Source organism: Trichosurus vulpecula, chromosome 3 (assembly GCF_011100635.1).
Source record: "Trichosurus vulpecula isolate mTriVul1 chromosome 3, mTriVul1.pri, whole genome shotgun sequence".
Lineage (NCBI taxonomy): Eukaryota > Metazoa > Chordata > Mammalia > Diprotodontia > Phalangeridae > Trichosurus > Trichosurus vulpecula.
This window is the reverse complement of record NC_050575.1, coordinates 295,635,558-295,660,478: the sequence shown is the minus strand read 5'-3', so window position 1 is coordinate 295,660,478 and position 24,921 is coordinate 295,635,558. Positions and strand designations below refer to the sequence as shown.

At 43.5% G+C, this 24,921-nt stretch overlaps 1 protein-coding gene across 1 annotated transcript; it reads left to right on the top strand.

The window, feature by feature from the left end:
* Positions 1–245: 245 nt before the first annotated feature.
* On the top strand, positions 246–12,104 carry POLR3D (RNA polymerase III subunit D). The gene is made up of 8 exons (XM_036750323.1): positions 246–632; positions 8,039–8,082; positions 8,565–8,716; positions 8,908–9,032; positions 9,254–9,422; positions 10,153–10,415; positions 10,749–10,901; positions 11,062–12,104. Exons 1-8 carry the CDS (start codon positions 468–470, stop codon positions 11,182–11,184), a joined length of 1,194 nt encoding a protein of 397 aa, XP_036606218.1. The 5' UTR covers positions 246–467; the 3' UTR covers positions 11,185–12,104.
* The last annotated feature ends 12,817 nt before the right edge of the window (positions 12,105–24,921 follow it).

Genomic DNA, 24,921 nt, shown 5'->3' with positions numbered 1-24,921 from the left:
AGCCCTTCCACCATAGCGCCCCTCCCCCTGCACAGTCGCATTTCCGCCCTTTAAGAAGATGGCTACAGCCAAACTGCTCTCTGAGACGAGCCACGGCGGCCGCACGGAGGAAAGAAGTAAAGGCTACTGTCATTTTCCCTTCTGCCCCTTACTAAAATGGCGACGTCCGTTCGGGCCCACCAATTTCCGCCCTTCCCCACGGCTCCACAGTGACCTACAGGGGAACGAGACGGAAGCGGCGGGCCAGACTGATTTCCGCCCTTCCTCAAGGTGGCGGCCCCCAGGAGCTACACGCCAAGTTCCGCCCAGTTCTCGGGCGCAGCCGCAGCAGCAGCCGCAGCAATGGCGGCGGGGGGCGAGGCTGGCGTGAGGGGGGCGAGGCTGGCGTGAGCAGGGCGAGGTGGGCGCTGTGCCTTCCTGGCCGAGCTTTCTCAGCCACGTGGCTCTAGGTTGTGGGCACCCTCAGGATGTCGGAGGGCAGCTCGGCTGGGGAACCGGGCCCTGCCGGAGGGGCCCGTCCCTCGCTGCCAGGGGCCCGGGGGCTGATCGGGCGGCGGCCCGCGGCCCCCCTAACCCCGGGCCGCCTCCCTTCTATCCGTTCCAGAGACCTCACTCTCGGGGGCGTCAAGAAGGTAAGAAGGGTAGTTCCCGAAGGCCGCCCGCCCAGGCTCGCTGCAGCCCTCCTTTCCTGCGTTATTGCACACTCCCCTAGCCCCCTCGCTCTCTAGTCCAGTTCCGCTGGCCCCGGTTCCCTAGCCGTCATCTCCCGCCTCCGAGCCTTTGTACATTGGGTTTCCCCTCCGTACTCTTCTTGCTTTTGTCGCTCGTGTAATTTAGCTTGGTGCCCCTCAAGGCCGAACCTCGATGTCTGGTGCTGTTGGAAGCCCCTTCCCATCCTGCCAAAGTCGGTAGTGTTCTTTCCCAACTCAAAAGTCATGTTTATCTGCTTTTATCTGTTTATTTCGGCCCCTAGTTTGTTTGTATCCTCATAGCTTAACACGTGCGTTTCGTGGAGGGAAAGCTGATCATGTGGGGTGTGGGCGTTCCCATCACAGACCATGAGCCCTGCCCTTAAACCTTACAGTGCTTTACTAAAGATAAAATTCTAAATAAACCACCTCTGTGCTAGGCGCTGTGCTGAACACATGGCTTAACCTTTACAAATCATTCATTCATTTGATCCTCACAGCTGTACTGGGAGGTAGGTGCTGTTATGATACCGTTTTACAGATGGAGAAACTGAGGCAGGCAGCGGTAAAACGGTTTGCCCTGGATCCCCCGGCTAGTGAGCATCATCTGCGGTCAGATTTGATCTTGGGGCCCCCTGATGGCGGGCCCAGCATTCTGTTTCACCACCAGCTGCCCAGTAGAGTGCATATGGAGTTGGTATGGTAGGAAAGTTCCATCTCCTCGCAGCCAGCCCAGTGACCAGGCGCTCTGGCCATCCTTCCCCAGTCCTTGGACAGCGGCGGTCTGTGCTGGACATCACCAGCGTGGCAGCCCTTGCAGGAGCTTGTGTTCCTCTGGCATCACAGTCACTTCCTCTCCAACATGAAGCATCAGAAAAGGCCTGAGTGAAGACATTCATTTCACAGACATTTATTAAGTGATAGGCCAGATACTAGAAATGGGGAGAATCTGGACATGGTACTGACAGTGAGTACAGTCGTTTCCCTTTGGTGCTTACATCCTGTGTCATGGATACACAGACAAGTCAGTGCCAGATGTAAAGTTTGTGGAGCGCTGGGCCTGCGGTCAGACTCATTCTCCTGCATTCAAATCCCGCCTCGGGCACTTACTAGCAGTGTGACCTTGGGCAAGTCACTTAACCCTGTTGGCCTCAGTTTCCTCATTTGTAAAATGAGCTGGAGAAAGACATGGCAAACTGCTCCAGTGTCTCTGCCAAGAAGACCCCAAATAGGTTCACCGTCAGGCATGAGGACTGAACAACAAGGAATTAGAGGAGAGAAGAGCCCAAGGGAATACTTCATGGTGTTGGTGGTAAATCCAGAAAGGTTGGCACTTGAACTGATTCTTAGGGTGCCAGGGATCCCGAGAGGTGGGGGCGAGGAAGGAGAGCTTGCCAGGCACTGGCTGCAAGCCTATACAGAGGCATGGGGGTTGAGTAAGTATTCTAGTTTAGTCGGAATGGAAAGTGTATGAGGGAAAATAATATGGAATAATTCTGAAAAGATATGTTGGAATCACATTGTGAAGGGCCTTAAAGGCCAAGCAGGAGTTTGCCACTGACCTTTTTTTTGGAGGCAATTGGGGTTAAGTGACTTGCCCAGGGTCACACAGCTAGTAAGTATCTGAAGCTGGATTTAAACTCAGCCTCCTTTCCCTGGGACTGGTGCTGTATTCACTGAGCCACCTAGCCACCCCCAGTGACTTTCCTTTGAGTGGGAGAAGTGACTTACATAGTCAGACCTCTGCTTTAGAAATACTGATTTGACAGCTGTGTGGATGTTAGGTTGGAGAGGGAAGAACCTCGTTAGAAGGCTGTTGCTGTAGTCGGGGTGGGAAGTTACGAAGGTCTGGACGAGGGTGGTGGCTCTCTGAGTGAAGGGGATGTATATAAGAGGTGTTCAGTGGTGGACCTGCAAAGACTCAGCAGCTGATAGGCTGTGGAGGGGGAGAAGTTGAGGATACATAATAAACATTAATGATAACAGCAGTTCTTTAATCCTTAGAGGACCGGAGAGTTCACTGATTCAGATCAAAGCTCTTTCTCTACCTAGTAGGCAGGCCACCGCCATGTGGTGCTGTGGCTTTAAAAAAAAAAGTCATCAGGTTGTCAGCCTTTTGGTGATGAAAGTGGTGACTGTGGCTCACTGGCGAGCATCGTGTGATTCACAAAGCACTGTCCTCAGCACTGTCTGTGAGGTGGATAATGCAGGTGTTAATGCTCTCCATTTTTCAGGGAGTTGGCCACCATTCACCGGACAAGATAGCAGCCTCTGTCTTCTAACTTCTAACTCCTAACTCCTAGAACCCAGTTCTTCACCCTGCTCCCATCCCCAACTTCTCTGCTTTAGAAACGCAGTGCCATGGTTCTTGGGTTGTCAGTGGGGGAAAACAAACCCGAAAAGGCCCTGCCGGGCTGGAAGAGCTTCCAGTACAGACCTGTGAAAGGCAGTCTCTTTTATCCAAGGACCAGCCCGAGTATCACCATAGGAGAGAGCAACTCATATTTTATAGTGTTTTAAGGTTCACAAAACACTTTCTTACCAACAGCCTTGTATGGTAGATGGCGCATGGTATTTTCTTCATTTTAGGGTGACTCACTGGGGGTCACGATTGCTGGGCTCTCACAGCTACTAAGTGTTGGAGCTGGGACTGCTCTCCAAGTGCAGTGTCCCTGTCGTTATGCCACCCAGCCTTGTGGAGACTTCAGTTCAACAAACATCGAGTGCTTGCTCTTGGCATATTTGCTAGGCACTGCTAGGTGCGACCTTCAGCTGGGGCAGGCTTCTCATAGATCAGCCTTGAAGAGCAAGTAGAAATGTGCTGAGAGTTTGCCCCATGTTTGCGAGAGCGTAAAAAGGAGTGACGTGGAAAAGACAGCGTCATAGAAGATTTAGAGCTGGAAGAGACTTTAAGATCTTCCTGTTCTGTAGTCTGGAGCCCAGAATGACTTGCCTGAGGTTGCTTTGTTCATAAGTAGTGGAGCAAGGACTTCACAGAATCAGAATGTTAGAGGTGAAAGACCTTCCTGGCCCCTCAGTCTAACATGCCTTACCTCCTCTGATCGGCTTGCTCCACCTCTCCTTGTTAGAGGGAGGTTTTTGTCACCTTGAGCATAAATTTGCACATCTGTAGGCAGTGATCTTGAAGGGCAAAGCCAGATTATAAAGGTCAGGCTAAGGAATGATTTACTTCAAATGGGGAATCACTGAAGGATCTTGAGCGATATGGGTCATACCTTGACCTGGGGAAGATTTTTTTGGCAGTTTTGTAAAAGGATTGATTAGAGGGAGGAGAAGCTAGAAGCTTGGGAGACTAATTTACTGCTGACCCTGGAGGCCCTCCCCCACCCAGCTCTGACTTTTCTGTGTTACTGTTACACAGAGTGTAAGTGAGAAGTAATGATCTGAACTGTCTTTGTGAGTAGAGAAGAGAGGGTGGGTTTGAGAGAGATCATGGAGATAAAATTGATAGGACTTGGCTAATGATTAGATCCTGGGGGGAGAGAGAGGAAAGCAGGAAAGATAATGCCCTACTTTTGAGCTTTGGTCACAGGGAGACTAGTTAATTGTACCATCTGCAGAAATGAGGAGGGAATTAGGAAGAAGGTCAGGTTTAAGGAGAAGTGAGTTTAGTGTTGGATGTACTGAGATAGAGGTTCTAGAGAGTCTTGTAGCTTACCCCACAGACATTTGGAAATATAGACTGAAGCTTAAAGGATTTGGGCCTTCCTGGAGCCCAGGCTTTCTGGTCTTTGGTTACCTCTGCTGTATATAGAGTGGGTATGGTGGAAGGCCTGCATAGCTGTCCTCCCCCTTCATCACTGGCCATCACTCCTATCACAGTTGTTGGATGCAGAGCCATGCCATGGGCTGCAGAGTGTGGAGCAAAACTTATAGGGTGTCCCTTCTCATAGGGTGTCTTATTTGCTGTTGAAATTAGGTTAAAGTGAACTTTGGGGCAACTTTAAAGAGGAAAAGAAGTCATGTAAATGAATAGTCTGAGGGAGATATCTGGAAAACAGTTTTCTGTAGGTATTTATGGTGCTGGGGCTTGCAGGCTGCTTGTATGAGTGTTTTAAATGGGAATCGAATGACATATAAAGAATCAGTGATCTTCATCAATCATCACCAAGTCAACAAACAAATTAATTTCCAGGATCTCTTATTAAGAATCTGCTGTGTGCGGTCCACTGGGCCAGACTCGAGAATATGCAGAGATGTACTTGAAACAATGAGGGAGTAGGAAGTAGAGTTCGAGACTCAAAGTCAAGAAGATCTGAGTTCAAATCCTGCCTCAGATACTCCTTAGCTGTGTAACTATAGGCAAGTGTCCACTGCCTCAGGTTTCTCCTTTATCAGTTTGGAATGATAATAGCATCTACCTCCCAGAGTCAACACATGGTTGGTCTATGGACATTTATTAAGCACCTGACTATGTGTGAGGCACTGTGTGAGGCACTGTGTGAAGCAGTGGGGACACAAGTATGAAAAAGAAAGATAGTCCCTGCCCTCAAGTGGTGTACAGTCTAATGAGGGAAGGCAGCTCACAAAGGGAAGCTAAAGTGGGTCCTGAGGAAGAAGTCAGTGAAGTCTGAACTGACTGCAGCCGGGGGAACTGAGGCGTCAGAGTGCTGTGTAAATGCTTATTATTATAAGGCACAGACTCTGCCCTCAAGAATAAGATTGTACATAAATAGGCTAGAAGGGTAAAATACAATAAAGGCAAAGGAAAGGACTAGACAAGGTACTATAAGAAATTCGAGATTTCACGTGGGGAATCAGGGAGGGCTTCATGAAGGAATATAAACTGAGTCTTCAAGAAAGGAAGGAAGGTTTTTTAACAGGTGGAGATAATGGAGCGAGGAGTTAAGAAGAAAGGAGATGGTAGGACAACAAATAGTAGTTGATGATCGAGGCAGCTAGGTGGTGCAGTGAATAGAGCACCAGCCCTGGAGTCAGAAGGACCTGAGTTCAAATCTGACCTAAGATGCTTGACCCTGTGACCCTGGGCAAGCCACTTAACCCCATTGCCTCCCAAAAGCCCCACCTCCACCCCCCCCAAAAAAAAACCAAGACACTTAAGGTTGGTAAGCTTAAGTCACTTTATATACATTATCATTAAATCTCTGTAACAGCCATCTACAGACATTATCATCCTCCTTTTCCCACTTTAATTGAGGCTAGAGACGTGACTTCCCCACAGTAACACAAATAGTAAGTATCAGAATTCAGTTCCAGACCTAGCTGTCTCCTAAGGCCAGGTCCAGTGTACTTTTCCCTATGCTATGAGATTATTTGTTAAGAGCGTAGAGTACATGCAGGTAATATTTCAAGCTAAGGAAGATAGGTTAGAACCAGACTATGGAGGGCCATAAATACCAAATAAATAAGATGTTCAGACTTTATTTGGGAGGCAAAGGTTTTTAAGTGGAAGAGTGATGAGATCAGAACAATTTTTTAGGAAGACGACAGGTAACTTGTGAAGGATGAGTTGGAGATGGGATAGAAGTAAAAATATCTGATTAGACTTCAGATTATTTTGAACACCAGTGCTACAGCTGGAGCTGCCACCTCTCTCCCAGCCACTTCCTTAAGTCACTAACCATCCACTGAATCACTGCAGATGAAGCTCAGCACAGTCACCTCAGTTTGATATGCTGCTTTGTGTGGATATGGTCAGCAGAATCTGCCTTTGCAATGGAATCTTAATCAGCATAAAATACTGCCCCTTATAGGGACTGGTTTTTTTTAACCATGAGGAACATAAAAAGGATATTCATGTGAGAAAAGCAACTTGGGAACAGCTGCTCAAAGTCACAAGTCCTGACTAAAGGTGGGGATGGTTATAAGGCATTGTTGATTTATATATGGTCCTTTTCAGGGTTTTAAAGGAAATGTCCAAAAAACTATAAATTGAAGAACTTTTGGGGAACTGTGGAAAAATTGTGTATTTTTTGTTTGTGTTATACCTGATAGAACTGGGGATTTTGAGTTTGCGAGTTAGAAATAGATTATTCTTTATAGAAGGTCCTGTTTTGGAGCCTTAGGAACCGGAAGTGACCAGGCAAAGACAGAAAGTGAAAAGGCGAATGAAGAAACTATAGCTGCCTGCCTCTGTTGTCCTTTGCTACCTACCCAGGGGGTTTGTATCTGTGTTGCTGCGCTCTGTGCTCCTTAGAGGAGACGTTGCTTTGATGAGAGCTGATTGGAGAAAACACTTCTTAGCTGTTGGAAGAGCTAGCTGGGGAACGTTGGTATGGCCTGCCTTATTAGCTGTCTACCTCTTGGGAAGGGGAAGCCCACAGAGAGCATAGCAGACCTGATTAGGTTGGCAGATTCTGGGCTTAAGGGAATTACTGCTTCATGCAGAGTGTAATGCCGTAACTTTTCTAAAAGAAATATAACTTTGTTTCAGTAACCTGGAAGTAGAGAAATAGTTTCCTGCATCAGGAAACTAGAGAGACTCAGAAAGCAGCAGATGATGCATTCAGGTTTTACAGTCCAGAGTCATGAGTTGCTTTATGCATGAATTTCCTTAATCATTTGCCTCATCGCTAAGTTTCTCTAAGTGTGTGCCTATTCTCTCCCACAGACACTTTATTGGTGGAAGAGTGTGACTCAGTTTTAGTGGTAGATTGTTATATTTTTACTATTTCTGCTTTTGACTTCTATTGAGTAAATATTATATTATGCTTATTATTGCTTTTGCCTCCTATTTCAAGATTAAGAGTTAAAGGTATGATTAGCGACTGATTTATTTAAATAGGAAGTACATCATTAGGGGCTCAGAATCTACAAAGGTGAGCAGAAGAGTATAACCTCCCACACACCAGATTACCCTTAGTGCTCTTAGAACGTGAATAGCAGCAGTGTGGTTACATCATTGGCCAGCCCTCCACTCTGAGAAAGAACACACTGCCCCCAAACCTACCAGCATGTGTCCAAATTAGGTTGAGTAATCTAGCTCAGAGAGAGGGGAAGGATTCCTGGACCCCATGCCAGTGGGGAACACTGCCAGGATGAATCTGGTAGGATCACATCTGTGCTTTATCAAGAATAAAGTTTTTTCCCATAGATGTAAAGCTGAAGATTTGGAGGGAACAGGGAGAGTGAGGGTCAAGCTACAAATAAAGGCAAAGTGAGTCTGAGAGTCGGGAGTTCCATTCATAACTCTGCCTTACTACATGACATGAATGGGTTATTAGATACTTTCTCTTCCTAGGCCAATTACCAGTTCTGTAAAACTTGAATCTCTCTTTAGTTCATAATATTGTAGAGGTGAAAAAAAAAGTTGATGAATGATTGGTGTGGTGTTCTGTACTTTATGACTTGTATTATTTTACTTCCAGAAAACCTTCACTCCTAACATCATTAGCCGGAAGATCAAGGAAGAGTAAGTGGTTAGGCCTCTTGTGAGGCTTCCCCTCATTTAACTGCTTTAGGATCTTGGGACTCTGTGAAGCTGTTAAGGTGGTCTGAAGCTCAAGCTCTGGTCTAGTTAGGCAAAGAAAAAGCAGACTTTCCTTTGCAATCCTTTTCATTCTAGCATCCCTGTAGTCACAAAAATCCATTCCTGAAACATCTTGTGTTAGGTAACCACCTTAAATTCAGTATTTCAGTAGTTACTGGTTAGCAAAGTTGAAAGTGATGGGAATCATACTGTAAGGGTCTGTGCCGAGGAAGAACAGAAGGAGGTGGACTCCGGTTTGAGTTCTGATTTGCTCTGCCCTTAGAATTGAAATATAACTACTGAGCCACAAAACTAAGGAGATGCTCCCCAGATTAGAAAAGGTCTATATCCTTGAGCTGAGCTTTTGAGGTGGGGAGCATAGGGTACAGCTGCTCTTCGGCAAAGTGACACTTTCTTTTCCCCAGGCCAAAGGAGGAAATATCAGTCAAGAAAGAGAAACGAGAGAGGGATCGAGATCGACAGCGAGACGGGCATGGTCGAGGAAGGGGTCGTCCAGAAGTGATCCAGTCCCACTCCATTTTTGAGCAGGGTCCTGCAGAAATGATGAAGAAAAAAGGTATGATAATATGGGGGGGTCAGAGTGGAAGAAGTAGGCGGTGGATTTGAATTAAATCTTTGAGGGGTGCTGGAAGTGGCTGGCCAGCCTGTCATGAAGAAGAAGAAGGCGTTGATGTTAATGTTCCCTAGTTGTGTTCTCTTCTTTTTGGACTCTTCCTCATCCCAAATGAGCTGAATGATTTCCTACAGGCAACTGGGATAAGACAGTGGATGTGTCAGACTTTGGCCCATCTCATATTATCAACATTAAAAAGGAGAAGAGGGAAACAGATGAGGAAACTAAACAAATTCTACGCATGCTGGAGAAGGATGATGTAGGTATCAGGGATCCCAGGGAAGTACTGAGGGAGGGCCTCTGGGAAGACATGACTGAAGAAGAGTTCTTATGTCTTCCAAAAGGATGGACGGCAGCTGGTCTTGGGAATTTTTGCCATCTGCCCCCTCGGTTGGAAAAGGACAAGTTTGGGCACCACTGAATGTTGTACATTTCCTTTTTGCCAAGTTACAAGGGTCTTGTGATTCTTCCTTCTGGCAGTTCATAGATGACCCAGGGCTCAAGAATGATACACGAAACAAACCTGTGCAGCTTCCTCTGGCTCACTCAGGGTGGCTTTTTAAAGAAGAGAGTGAAGAACCTGATGTTAAGCCCTGGCTAGGGAGAACCAAGGAAGAGAGCATGGAGGTGGATGTACCAGCACTGAAAGGTATCCTCTCTCCCTTCCGGCTTGTCTCCCTTTCTCCTTCACAGGGAATCTCTCCAAATAGTCCCTTCAGGGTCTGTTCATTGACAAGTGTTTCCCCAAGCTGGCTTCAGAGAAATAGGACCTTCCAGGCCAGGAGGTTGCCCAGCTGTTGCCCTATGCCAGACCATGTGCCCAGCACCAGTAGCTTGGCTGACGATAGCTGTCTGGCTCCTGGCCCACTCACATGCCTACCTGCAGAATGGGAGGGTGCTCAGGAATGAAATGCAGCCTCTGAATTCTGACCTCAGTTCAAGGAGTACTTTTCATTAGAAACCTACAAAGGATGAATGCACACATACTCCCATGTCTCAAGGCTTGTGCAACGTATGTTGTGATACATTCTTCTTGTGACCTTACCCTGGAATTAGGGAATGCTTCCTAGCTCTAAAAATTGTGTCAGAGAGGCTTCTTGAGACTGTTTCTTCTCTAAATGTTCATTTGGTCAGATCCATTTATGGATCTCCTAGTTTGCACATTTCTGGGTCACTGCTATAAGATGTTTAAAACTCTGAAATTTTAATTACATAAGTACTTTCAAGTGAGTTTTGTAATTTTTTTGTAAGTGCAAAGATTTCCAAACTTACACACACACACACACACACACACACACACACACACACACACACACACACACCCCCTTTCTAGAAAAGCTTCCCAGTAGAAATCCCTTCATTTGTTTTCCCTGGTGCAGTAAAAGAGGAACCACAAGATGAGGATGAAGCCAAGGCAGCTGCCCCGTCCAGGCCTGGCCGAATGGCACCTGGGCTTCCCCAAGATGTGTCTGTGGCAGACTTACTCAGGGAACTGAGCTTTGCCAAGGAGGAGGAGCTTTTGTTCCTGCAGCTGCCTGACACGCTTCCTGGTCAGCCTCCTACCCAGGACATTAAACCTATCAAGACAGAGGTTCAAGGAGAAGATGGGCAGATGGTACTTGTGAAGCCAGAGAAAGACCGGGTATGATCATGAAGAGTGGAATTGGCGGGGATAGGCAGGGCAGTGAGCTTGGCACCCGCCCAGGGAAGAGAGGTCTGAGGGTCCCAAGTGGAGGGAGCCTTGAGTGTGTATCATGCCCGTTCTAACCTGACTTTTGTCAGGAATACTCATCATTTTCTTCTCCCTGACTCATTTGGGGGATTTTGGTGCAGGAGGGCTCTTTGAAGAGAAAAGAGTTCAGTCCCTTTGATTCCCTGCCTAGTACTGCTGTTTATTGGGGTAGTTCAAGGTCATGGGGAAGAGGATTGCTCACTTCCTTGGCACAATTGAGAACAACTTCTCTTTCTCATATAGGAAGCTAAACTGGCAGAGAACCTGTGCACTCTGAGTGACCTGACAGAGGGTCAGGTGGGAAAACTGCTTATCCGAAAATCGGGAAAGGTGCAACTGCTTCTGGGAAAAGTGACTCTGGATGTAACAGTGGGTACTTCCTGCTCCTTTTTGCAGGTAATATTTGAAAGGAGTGACCAATAAATTTCTAAGGGCCTGTGGGGTGAAATTCTTTGGGAGGGATCTTGGAGCCACGTGCTGAGTCAGAGAACCAGAGGTGGTTGGGGTTCAGGAAAAGTTGAGACTGACTGGCAATGAGATTGTTCTTTACTTGTAGGAGCTGGTGTCTGTGGGCATTGGAGACAGCAGAACAGGCGATCTGACAGTGCTGGGCCATGTGAAACACAAGCTTGTGTGTTCCCCTGATTTCGAATCCCTCTTGGATCACAAACAGCGGTAGAACCAGCCGACCGAGGGTGAAAGGGGTGCCATTTGCTTTTTGCCCTAGGATTTTCATTCTTGAACTCCTTTGGGATCCAGAAGACCATTCCAACCTGCAGCTCCTGCCTCTGATAAATATCGTGGCTGGCTATCCAGAGATTATAAGGGTTCAGTGACTTCTTCCCAAGTTGTGATGAATGGTTTGATAGCCTTTGGAGAGAATGGAAATAATATACACATGCCTGCTGCTGTATTTATGGGCTTGTGCCCGCTCTATTTATACTGTATATTTATGTCTCCCCCTTTTTGTACTGACTGGATCCATATGTGCTGAAGGGCAGTGGAGACCCAAATGGAGCCATGGAAAACAAGACTCTTTCTTTTGGTTTTCCTCTTACTTGAATCTCCTGGAGGGAAGTATAGGTGTTTCCTCTGCCTCAACCTCCAACTCTTTCCCCTAGTCCTTTGTCAGCTGTATCTCAGAGGAAAAGGCTCCAGCTTTACTCTTCTCAAGCAGAAAACACAGGAAAATCTATTTTTAAAGGTCCTGAAACACAAACTGTGCAGGATACCCTTAAGCCGGTGTTTTGCTAGAATGTAGGCTCTGTTGGAAGGCACGAATAGAGAAACTTCTATCAACGCACTGTTGATCTCCATGTACTCTTGACTGATGGGGCAGGGGGCATCCCAAGCCTAACCACTGCTGTACTTTTCCTCTGCTAGAGTAGCTAGGTTCCCCTCAGAGAGGGATAATTGTGGTGGCCCCAGGGCATTGTCACCACCCCCCAAAGGCTGACATATGATTGAATAGGAAAAAAACAATGGGCTTTATAGAGGGAGGCCCTCTGTGACGTAATATGCTATTTTAAAAGGCTTGAACTGGATAGACTCCTAGTCACCAATCTCCCACCACCATAAAGCATACCTACTCTTCTTGGATCACAGTTACAGCCTGGCTCTCCTTCTTTGGCTCTAATGTTCGGAGGTCCATGGTATTACTACCTTTAGTATACAGTTTGTGCTGGATCACCAGGTATTTCATCCCTCTAAGGGATAGCCCCTTGAGGAGAAGCTTGCCTCCCCTTTCCCTTCTTATACCTCCTGGTTCAGCTGTACTGAGTTTCCTCCAACATTACCTACACATTGTCTTCATGCATGCTACATGTTTCAGTTTGCAGGAAGTAAGAGATGCAAGACTCTCAGATATTCTCCCAGAGCATTGCCTTGTTCAAGGAAGGTGTATTTTTCCAGTTCTGCATGGATAGAGAGAAAAATCTAGTCTAAAAATCTGTTCTCTAGTCATATGGTCTCCAAAGGCATAATTTTAGCTGGCCCAAATATATCTGAGATCTAAAGCAGGGTCTGGCATTGTGGGCCAGTACTAATGGCCCTCTCCCCAGAAATGATGTTAGAGCTTAATGCATAATTTCTTAGGAGAAAAGAGTTCCATTGGTAATAAGAAACTTGTGCCTGAGAATCCCTTTACTGTGAGCCTACTAAGCTGCTTATTAAATAGAAATGAGGTCACAGACTGTAATTTTATGAAGATGACCCTCTCCCTGCTTCTAAGTGGCCCTGGTGAGGAAATTGATTTCCTGTAGCAAACTCTTCCTTTGTTCGGTTCCACCGCTCTTCCCAGTTATGGATGAGGTTTTCCCTGGTCCCATCATCCGCAAACCTCCTGGTCAGTAAGTGGTTACAGAGGTCGATAGAACATTTGGCTATTGCTCTATCATGTGCTCATATCACTAGTAAGTTCATGCATCTCTGCTTCGCCCTAGAAAAGCTCCTAGAAAAAAAAAAGTTGGGGATAATGCCTAGAGAGCTAGCCTTGGAGGCAGGAGATCCTGGGTTCAGGTCCTGCTTCTGAGACTGAACAGCTATGTGACCTTAGGTAAATCCCAGCTTCTCAGGGCCTCAGAATTAAGCTGCAGAACAGCGCTGATCTATGTTGATAGAGGAAGATTCATCCTTGGACATTCCCCATGCCGTGAAAACAAAGATTAGATTAGCCGGGTGACTGGAGAGGAGAGGCTTCTTGGGAAGTTCGTCGTCAGTTTGGGCACCACTTCTACAGGTTGAGGGGGAAGCAAAGCAGACCAGAATTGCAGCTGAGCCTGGCTTCCCCTTGACTATCTGGGGCACAGTTATTGCCCCTCTTCTTTTGAAGTAGCTGGTGGCACAGTGGGTAGAGTCTGGAGTCAGGAAGACCCGAGTTCAAATCCAGCTTCAGACACTGTCCAGGTGACCTTGGGCAAGTTACTGAATTTCTTCCAACCTCATTTTCCTTCCTGAAATGAGAAAAATAACAGCACCTGCCTCCCAGAGTTATTAGGAGGACATAATGAGATGATACTGTAAGTGCTACAGAAGTGCTAGCTGTTTATTAGCTACTCTTTGAGAATTGCTGATGACTTTTGTGTCAGTGGATTTCTGTGATAAATTCAGTGGTTTCTTTTGATGAAGAATAAGGACGTTTTAGGCTCTGAAACTAAATTCAAAAGTGTTAGGTACCCTCCAGGATTTGCCATCTCTGGCCCTGATTCTTTGAAACTCCTGAGTGGGAATATGGGGCACCCTGTGTCAGTTGGCTCAGCTTGCCTCCCTTCAGTATGTTTTAGGTTTTGAGTCACGTTAAGTCAGTCTTTCTGCATCAATGTCCTTTTCACTGCTCTCTGTCCTTCTGATCCACAAATTAGATGTCATCAAGGGTAAAGGGGAGGGAAAGCAAGGTTGTCTTCCAGTATGAGCCTCTGGATCACGTAACTTTACTCACTTGTTTGCATGCAATTGATGGAACAAAAGTCTGCATAGACTTAACTGAAGCTGTGTATACATAGTTTATGAAAACATAACTGAAATACAAAGAGAAGGGCATTTGTAAAATGAAGTGGGCACAGCCAAGATTTTTATTTGAAAACTACACAAAAACCGAGATGGCCACATCCTCTCTGCAACTAGATCTTTGCTTACAAAGCTGTGAGGAGCTACAGCATGTACTAGATGGATAACATGATAGGGAGTTTAAGCAAATACAGATAGAAAACTAGAGATCCTAAGGAGAGAGGTCATTTAGCTCTCCTGAGGAGCATCTCCAGGAAGCGATGTCTGTGGGGCAAGGTCTTCTGTAAATGCATTGTTTCACTTTGCACCTATCAAAACACCTGTTTGCACACAGTAAGTACGTACCAGGTGTGAGCAATAGAGCATGTAGAACACATGGGGAAAGGTACCAGAGGTGAAGGCTGGGCCCTTAGCTCAAGGCCAGAAGTGATGTACCAGAACCAGATTAAAATGGTATTGAAAAATTATTAATAAAATACAGATAAAATGTGGATAACATTACCTTTTAAAACTAAGTGAATGTGGTCCACAGGGATCCTTCTGTAGAGATTAGTACCCTTTGTACTATTTGACACCACTGCTGTGGGTGACAATATGGTGTAATAGAGAGAACATTCACTATTCTTGGCGTCCAGAGTGCAGAATTAGAGCCCCAGTTCTGCCACTTTATAGAATGAGCAAGTCCGGACCTGGGTCTTGGTTTCCTCATCCATAAACAGGAATAACAACCACAGATCCTGAGCCGTCAGAATTGAAAGGGTCCTCAGAGGCTGTTGAATCCAGGCCGTGCGTGAGCGATGATCTCCTGACAACTGAGCATCCAGATTTCTGTAGAATTTCAGTGAGGAGGCATGCACTCCATCCTTAGACAGCTCACTGGATAGCACTCATTTTTTCCTTATATCAAGGCTATATTTACCTATTTACAACTTCTACTTATTGGCCCATGTTCATTTTTGGAGCCAGTTGAATCAAATTCTTGTAGATTCTAGCTCTTAAAATCTTTGAAGAAAGATTACGTCTTCCCTAAAAATGATGAGGGCTGCAGTTTTGGGTGGTGGCTTAAAACTTAAATATAGTAGGTATGCATTTGTTAGGCATTTGCTGTGCCAGGCACTTTGCTAAGCACTAGGGATATACAAAGGAACTCTGTCCCTTCAAGAAGCACTTTTTCTAATGGGGGAGATGTATAAATAACCAGGAACACACACAATATATAAAAGTAGATGAACGGCAATCTGAAAGGGGAAGATGTTTAACAGAGGAACTAGGGAAGGCCTCTTGCAGACCTGAGTCTTGAAGGAACCCAAAAGGCACAGAAGAGGGGTAGGGTATTCTAGGCAGGGTAAGTGGGCTGTGCAAAGACATCGAAATAGGAGATGTTTGAGGAACTGCAAATAGTTTGTAGCTGGATCCTAGAAGGCCTCGAGGTGAATAAGGTGGAAAAAGGCTGAAAACAGAAAAGATTCATTATAAAAGGAGCCTTAAATGATGAAAAAGATTCTTTTTTGTTTGGTCCTGGAAGTAATAGGAAGCCACTAAAGCTCACTGAGCAGAGAAGGAACAACATGATTAGCTGAGTATAGGATAGATTGGAATGAGAAGAGGCAGGGAGGCCAGTTAGAAGGCTGTTCCAATACAGGAGGGAGGTGATAAGGGCCTGTAATAGGTTTGTGACTGGAGGAAAACGGGATGAGATACTATGAAGGTAGAAATGACAAGATTTGGCAGCAGATTGTATCTGTGGGGTAAGAGAGTGAAGATTCAAGGATGACACCAAGGTTGTGATCTGGGTGAATGGGAGGAGGGTGGCACTCTCAACTGTAATTTGGAAGTTTGGGAAGGGGGAGGGATGATAAAAGTTGTGTTTTAGATGTGTTAAGTTTGAGATCCCTACAGGGTATGTTCATTGCAAGGAGATGGGATGACTAGCTCAAGCCGAGAGACTGGATATAGATCTGGGAATCCTCTACATAGAGATCATAATTGAACCCATTAGAATTTAGAATTTGATGAGATCACCAAGTGAGGTTATATAGCTTTCAGGGGTTCTTAACTAGGGATCTGAACTTGGATGGGGGGGAAATACATCTTTAGTTTAACCTCAATGAAATTTAGTATTTCCTTCAATTTCTTAAGACCATTCTGAGGAGTCCATAGGCTTCACCAGACTGTCCAAGGGGTAAATCCATTACATAAGAAAGATTTGTATACAAGTAAAAAGAGAAGAGGGTCTAGGACAGCTTTTATATTTTTTTTTTTTTGGAAGAAAGAAGGCAGGGCAATTGGGCTTACATGACTTGCCCAAGGTCACACATCTAATAAGTGTGTCAAGTGTCTGAGGCCAGATTTGAACTGAGATCCTCCTCACTCCAGGGCTGGTGCTCTACTCACCACACCACCTACTGCTTAGAACAGCTTTGGTGGATAAAGAGTCGTTGGTTTTAAAATTTTATCTTCATTGTCACTTGGGAGTTCCTGGCTTCTCTCAAAGGAAGGGCAATGATGTTGCTTTAAATTAAGCACTAGCTCTGTAATGTGTTAACCTTTAACACCATTTCCTTCTGCCTAGAGATACACTTTGTTGGGTTTTAAAATTTTTATTATTTATTTTTAACATTCTTTACTTTTAAAATTTTGAGTTCAAATTCTCTCCTTACACACCTCCCCCACCCACTGAGAAGGCAAGCAATATTACATCAATTATACATGTGAAATCTTGCAAAACATTTCCATATTAGCCATATCACAAAAAAGTGAAAAAATTATACTTTAATTTGAACTCCATTCATCAGTTCTCTCTCTGGAGGTGGATAGCATTTTTTCATCATAAATCCTTTGTAATTGTCATGTAATTGTCATATTGCATTGATCAGAATAGCCAAGTCTTTCACGGTTACAACACTGTTACTGTGCATAATGAGGTCCTGATTTTTCTTGCTTCACTTTGCTTCAGTTCATATGGGTCTTACCATGTTTTTTTCTGAAATCACTACCCTCATAATCTCTTATGTCACAATAGTATTCCATCACAATCATATGCCATGTCTTGTTCAGCCATTCCCCAATTGAAGAGCATCCCTTTGATTTCCACTTCTTTGCCACCACAAAAAGCTGATAAAAATATTTTTGTACATATATGTCTTTTTCCTTTTTCTTTGATCTTTTTGGGATACAGACCTAGTAGTGGTATTACTAGGTCAAAGGGACAGTTTTATAGACCTTTGGGCATAGTTCCAAATTGTTCTCAGTAACATTAGTATACATATTTTTCCTCATTCCTGCCAGCGTTTGTCATTTCTTATTGATGTGAGATGGTACCTCAGAGTTGTTTTAATGTTCATTTCTCTAATCAATAGTGATTTAGATCATTTTTCATAACTATAAATGGCTTTGATTTTTTCTTCTGAAAACTGCCTATTTTTATCCTTTGACCATTTATTAATTGGGAAATGGCTTTTATTTTTATAGATTTGACTCAGTTCTCTATATATTTGAGGAATGAGGCCTTTATTAGAGAAACTTGCTGTAAAATTTTTTGATATTCATTGTCTATTGTGAAATGCATTTTCCCTAATTATGTAATTGGGTCTATTTTTGCTTTTGTTTTGTTTGTCTGAGACCATGATTGTTACCCATGCCTTTTTTACTTCAACTAAAGCATATTAGATTCTACCACAGCTCTTTATCTTAACCGTGTGTCTTTCAAGTGTGTCCTTGTAAACAACATATTGGATTCTGGTTTCTAATTCATTTTGCTATCCTCTTCCATTTTATGGGTGAGCTCATCCCATTCTCATTCACAGTTATGATTACTTTGTATTTCCCTCCATCCCATTTTCTTCTGTTTATTCCTCTTTCTCTCTTTTTATCCTGTCCCTCCTCAAAAGTTGTTTTTTTTTTTTGCTTCTAACCACTGCCTCCCTTAATCAGCCCTCCCTTTTATCATTCCCCCCGCCACACACACTTTCTCTTCTCCCCTTCCCCTCCTATTGCCCTATTGGGGAAGATAGATTTCAATACACAACAGAATGTGTGTGAGTGTGTGTGTTCTCTCTTTGAACAAATTCCAATAAGAGTGAGGGTCAAGCATTGCCTACCACCACACCCCTTCCATTTTCCCTTCTACTGTAAATGCTCTTCCTTGCCTTTTTTATGTAAGAAAAATTTTCCCATTCAATCTCTCTCTTTTCCTTTCTCTCAGTGCATCCCTCTTTCTCACCCCTTTATTTTTTTGGACATTATTCCAACATAATTCCACACCCATGCCCTCTGTCTATGTAAACTCCTTTTAACTACCCTAATAATGATAAGATTCTCAGGAGTTACATAAATCATCATCTCCTACAGGAATGTAAAAAATTTAACCTTATTGAGTCCCTTATGATTTTCCCTTGTTTACCTTTTTATGCTTGAGTCTTATGTTGGAATGTGAAGTTTTCTATTCAGTTCTGATTTTTTTTTTAATCATGAATGCTTGAAAGTGATCTATTTCATTAAATACCCATTCCCCCCCCCCAACAGATTATATTTCATTTTGCTGGATAGGTTATTCTTCGTTGTAATCTTAGCTTCTTTGCCTTCTGGAATATCATATTCTAAGCCTTCCGCTCCTTTTACCTGGAAGCCACTAAATCTTTGATCCTGGCTGTGGTTTCATATTTTAATTGTTTCTTTCTAGCTGCTTGCAATATTTTTTCCTTGTCCAGGGAGCTCTGGAATTTGGTTATAATATCCCTAGGAGTTTCCATTTTGGAATCTCTTTCAGGAGGTGATAAGTAGATTCTTTCAATTTCTATTTTACCCACTGGTTCTAGGATATTGGGCAGTTTTCCTTGATAATTTCTTGAAATATGATGTTTAGGCACTTTTTTTGATCACGGCTTTCTGGTAGGCCAATAATTCTTATATTACTTCTCCTCAATCTATTTTCCAGGTCAGTTGTTTTTCTGGTGAGAGAGTTCACATTTTCTTCCATTTTTTTCACTCTTTTGACTTTGTTTTATTGTTTCTTGATGTTTTATGGAGTCTTTAGCTTCTGCTTGCCAAATTCTAATTTTTAATGAATTATTTTCTTCTTGTACCTCTTTTTCCACTTGGCCTATTCAGCTTTTTAAGGAATTATTTTCTTCAATGAGCTTTTGTGCCTTTTTTTTACCACTAGGCCAATTCTATTTATTAAGGTGTTATTTTCTTCGGTATTTTTGTGTCTCTTTTTACCAAGCTATTTTTCATAATTTTCTTGCATCACTCTCATTTCCTTTCCCAATTTTTCCTCTACCACTTTTATAGCTTTTTTTTTGACTTTTCTAAGAATTCTCATTGAGCTTGAGTCCAGTTAGCATTTTTCTTTGAGACTTTGGTTGTACATGTTTTCATGTCTGCTTCTAATTTTGTATCTTGGTCTTCTTTGCCACCATAGTAACTTTTTATGATCAAGTTCTTTTTGTTTTTGCTTTTTTTGTTCATTTTCCAGCCTATTTCTTGACTTTGAACTTTTTGTTAAAGTTGGGATCTGTTCACCTGGGGTGCGAGACACTATCCCAAGCTTCAGGCTTTTTCTGCACTGCTGTTTTCAGAGCCAGTGCTAGGGGTCTATAAGTTTTTGGTGCTTCCAAGGTGGTATAATCTGAGGAGAGGTGTGGTCACTGCTCTCCTGGTCTGCATTCTGGTCTTTACCTGAAGGGTCCATGCTTCTTTTGTCCCTGGACCAGGTTCCCTGCTCTTCTGAAGCCCCAAGTGCTAGTGTTCCTTTCTGCCTTATAACTGAGGCCAGGGGTCCTGCTCCCTTGTGACCAACCACAAGTGCTCCTCTCTACCCTGGAACTGCAACCCAGAACTGCTATGGGGAATAGAGTTGCCAATCAGTGCCAGCTACACCTACTGCCTGCAGAGGTTCACCTGTAATCTTTGATCTCGTTATGGTCTCTGGGCTGAGAGCTCCTGAAGCTGTTGCTGCGGCAGCAGCCTCTGAGGCCCTCCACTGGTGCTGCTGCCTAGCTCTGGGCTGACATCCATCTGGGTAACACAGACCTCTCCTCCCCATCTGTCTTAAGCCAGAAAAAGGTGTCACCTGGACCTTTTGTTGGTGACTCCAAAATTTTATTTGAGGGTTTTTTTAAAGTCTGGCTGGGAATGTTGGGAGGGTTCAACTGATCTGCCACCTTGACAGTTATTATTCTGCTGAACACTTTATAATTATCATTTCATTTGAACCTCACAGTAACCTGGAAGGTAGGTGCTATTATGATCCTCATTTTACATTTGAAGAAACTGAGGCAGGCAGCAGTTAAGTGACTTGACTGTGGTCGCAATTGTCAGATTAAGACTCAGGTCTTCCTGCCTTTAGGACTTTTGCTCTAGTCACTTCAGCACTTAGCTGCCCTCTCTAAAATGAAATGGGGTTGGATTCGATAGCTTCTGAGGTCTCCCAAGATACTTCTTGTTGATGGCTTGCCTAAGAAATAGCAGGGCCAAGGGTCAGAAATACTTAGCTAGGATTTAGTGGGTTTTGGACTTGTTTTCTAGTTTTAACCCTATGGTTTTGGGCAGTCACTTATTGTATACCTCAATTTTCCTATTTATCAATGAAGAAAATAAACCTGCCCTATGTCCAACTATGATGATAATAATAACTAATATTTTGCCGTGCTAAGTGCTTTGCAACTATTTGATCCTCACAACAACCCTGTGAGGTAGGTGCTATTATTATCCTCATTTTTCAGATAAGGAAACTGAGGCAAACAGGTTAAATGACTTGACCAGGGTCATACAGCTAGTAATTGCCTGAGGCCAACTTTGAACTCAGGTCTTCTTGACTCCCAAGCCTGGCATTCTATCCACTTAGCTGCCCTTTTGAAACGTAAGGGGTAAAAATAATCAACAGATACTGAGCACCTATTATTTGCAAACTCTACTACATGAGTTCTTAACCTGGGGTTCACAAACTTGTTTTTTTAAAGATATTTTGAAAGCTAGTTTGATATAACTGGTTTAATTTGTAATCCTACATATTTTTATTTTATGCTTTATTCATTTAAACATTATTTAGAGAAGGGGTCCGTAGCTTCACCAGACTACCAAAGGGGTCCAAGACACCCAAAAAAGATTAAGAACCTCTACTCTTTTTTTGGTAAATGGTATTTTATTTTTTCCAATTACATGTAAAGAGTTTTCAACGTTCATTTTTTATAAGATTTGGAGTTCTAAATTTTTCTCCCTCCCTTCTCCCCTCCCCAAGACAGCAAGCAATCTGATATAGGTTATACACGTACAATCATGTTAAACATATTTCCACATTAGTCATGTTGTGAAGAAGAAACAGAACAAAAGGGAAACACACCAAAAAAAAAACCCCAAAAGTGAAAATAGTCTGCTCCAATCTGTATTGACTCCATAGTTCTTTCCCTGGAATGTGGGTAGCATTTTCCATTATGAGTCTTTCGTAATTGTCTTTGCTGAGAAGAGCTAAGTTTATCATACTTGATCATTGTACAATGTTGTGGTTGCTGTGTACAATGTTCTAGTTCTGCTCACTTCACTCAGCCTCAATTCATATATGTCTTTCTAGAGTTTTTTGAAATCCGCCTGATCATCATTTCTTATAGCACAGTAGTATTCCATTCCATTCATAAACCACAACTTGTTCAGCCATTCCCCAATTGATGGGCATCCCCTCAATTTCCAATTCTTGGCCACCACAAAAAGAGCTGCTATAAATATTTTTGTACATATGGGTCCTTTTCCCTTTTTTATGATCTCTTTGGGATACAGACCTAGTAGTGATATTGCTGGGTCAAAGGGTATACACAGTTTGATTGCCCTTTGGGGCAATCTCTACTCTTGATTCTTTTTCCTAACTCTTGAATCTTTTTCCTAATGGTCTCATTCTAGGATGATGGGACTATGATAACTAGAAGATTTGGTTCCAAGCTGACAGCAGAGTTATATATACAATCTTAATACAACCAATTTCAGCTGTTTAGCTAGGTAATGTTTATAAAATACTTTGCATAGTGCCTGGCACATAGTAGATGCTGTATAAATGCTAGCTGTTATTATGATTAATTATCATTATAATTCTAAAACAAGGTGTCCCAAAAGTCTTAGTGCCATTGAAGCTTAAAACTGAACTAAGACTTTTGGGACTTCCTATGTTTTGGTATGTTCTTGTCTGACAGCTGAAAATTTAGAATCGTGCTGAGGAACTTACTTTTCATTTTAGAATAATGATCAGATTTATCTTGCTTTTTAACTTTCTTAGTTAATTTTCCTTCCTTTCTTCTCTAATCTTCCCTTTGCTGAGAGTCACTGTGATGGTGGACTGTGAATCTCGCTGTGCACTTCTCATCCTTCCTTTCTCCTTTATGTATGGCTGTAGTTTTTTTTTAATCACTTTTCTTCCTTTTCTCAGAGGTGTTCTTTCTATTCTGTCTCTACAGTTTTCTTTCTAACTCACTTCAACAAATATTATTTGCCTACTATATGCAGAGTGCTATGCTACACACTGGGAGAAATACAACCAGATATTTCCTACTCATATCCAGTTCCCTTTTGACATTTTCTCTTTCAACTTAAATTATTTCCCTCCACCATTCCATTTTCCTCTGTGGCTTTCACTTTTGAAACCTCTTGCCCTGCATCCTATATCCCCATTCTACTCTTCTGATTTCTCATTTTCTCTCTTTTCAAAGTAGTAGTCAGCCGGAATAGAAACTCTTTGTTCTTGATTGTCAATTCTTTGCTAAAGTGGAGATTCAAAGGTATAGGTGCTCATGGTAGAGCTGTAATTAGGGTAGGATGACTACAATTCAATCAATCCAGTTGGCCCAGGGTGAAATTTAGAGCTTCATTAGACTTTTGGTCTATAATCCCTGTGCATTATGGTTCTCTTTTAGTACCATACTCCAGGCCTTTGCATCCAAAGTATAAGATTCCCCCTCTGCAAGGCAGACCTTGAGTCACCCCCTGTCTCTCCAGTAGCCTCCTACTGCATCTGCCACAAGTTCTTACCACATCCTAGGGTTGAGGGAAAAGTCCATGGCTGCTCCTAGTACTGCCTTATTCCACCTGATACTCTGCCTCCTCCCATAAAGGCTTTACTATCTGACAGATAGGCCCCTTTACTGAATGTCCTAACTGCAAATGGTTTACTGTTCAAGCCACCTGAATGGTACAATGAAGGTGAAGCCTGGTAGATTGAAAGTGGGCTCTCGGGGCACTGCTAGTGAGGTTTTGCCATGTCCAGTCCCTATTCCCATCCTGGCTTACCTGAGATTCCAAAATCCCTAATTATAGCAATATGACAGATGCCCTCTCTAATATATGGCCCTCACATTTCTGAAAATATGTTTTACATGTGTCGAAGCAGGAAACTTGTGCATTGTTACTGTAACATTCTTAGAACCTGATCCCCTGCGTAGTACCTTCTTATTCCACAGAAAACACTTTGTGAAGCTAGAATCAAGAGGAAAACGCCCCAGCTTTTCTAGATTCAGTGGAAGGTAGGCCAGAGGTGAGGGTAGAAGGGCAAAGAAACTCACGACAGGGTTCAAGCCAGAAGGGGGAGTGTATTTGACTAGAAACCGGATATATGCTTTTTGGCTCTCTTTTATGCACAAATGCTTGCCTTTGTGTTGAGTTAAAAGCAGAGTTAAATTGTCTAATGAGAAATTTCATAACAACGAGGACCATATTAAAGTGAAATGGCCATATATGTCAAGGCTGCCCTCTCGGTGAATGTTGTCAAGAAAAAGGATTCCTGCTGAGGTATGCGTTAGGCTAGTTGGCCTTTGAGACTCCTTCCAGTGCTAAAATTCTATGATTCTGACGGAAGTCCAGACTAAGGGTAATGAGGAACATGAAAACGAAAAGATCATTTACAGTTGGGGCAGTGCAGGATAAGGACTTGGATTTAAGGGGAGTGAGAAGCTGCAGAGTTAGGCCTGTATGGAAGGAGGGAATAGAGAGCGAGAGTGGGGGAATCTATTTCAAGTACAGGGGGCAGGGTGAAGAAAGGCATGAAACTTAGTAAGGACACAATCTTAACGGAGTTTGCCTGGAGTATGGAGTATTCCTCGAAGATGAAATGGTAGGTTTGAACCCACATGCTATAGAAGCTTGAATGCCAGAACAAGTTTACACTTTATTCCTGAGGCAAAGGGAAGACACCTTGGTTAACTTCATTTGATCTTTGTAGCAACTTTTGTGGCAGATACTGATACTATTGTTTCACACATGAGAAAGTGACAACTGTAGACCTGACACGACTTTAGCGATTGGCAAAGCTGGACTTCAAACCCAGGTCTCCTAACTCCAAGGCTAGGGCTCAGCCAGGACTACCGGAGACATAGTGGGTAGAATGGAGAGGGGGAGGGAAGAAGGAGGTGAAACTGCACCATTATTCTCTAAGGAAAAGACTTTTGTACCTAAAGAGCCCTTAATCTTGCAATAAAATTGGATTTATAAGTCGCCTGGTAGTTTCACGGATTCTATTTTCTGGGCAGGAAGAGCCGCAAAACACCACACCACTCATGACCACAATACTACGACCCCCGACTCTCCGAAGGTTATTAACACTCTCCGCAACATCCCTCCCTCTTCTGGGCAATTTCTCTGACCTCGCCCCACCCCCAACGGGACCAACTAACTTTTACAAACGCCACCGAAGCTTAAATGGTATTTAGGTAGCTTTTGCTGACATCCGCAACAAAGGAGTTTATATTTTCGAAAGGTATTATAGTTAAATGTTGTTTCAGTGTGGTCTATACTGAGTTTCAAAGTTAGAATTAAACTTTGAAACTTTTCCCCGCCTTCACACCCTTTTGGTCTAATCCGGTAACTCGCTGGGATAGTTGGGAAAGGACGACAGCTTTCCCCCATCCACCCCCCCCCCCCGCCCCGAGAGGGGCCA

What these genes read in the sequence shown, in the direction of transcription:
- POLR3D (XM_036750323.1), top strand. Translation starts at nt 468, where the DNA reads ATGTCGGAGGGCAGCTCGGCTGGGGAACCGGGCCCTGCCGGAGGGGCC. An exon ending in AGCCGGAAGATCAAGGAAGA is followed by an intron (nt 8,083 to 8,564) that starts GTAAGTGGTTAG and finishes TCTTTTCCCCAG; the next exon opens with GCCAAAGGAGGAAATATCAG. An exon ending in GCATGCTGGAGAAGGATGAT is followed by an intron (nt 9,033 to 9,253) that starts GTAGGTATCAGG and finishes TCCTTCTGGCAG; the next exon opens with TTCATAGATGACCCAGGGCT.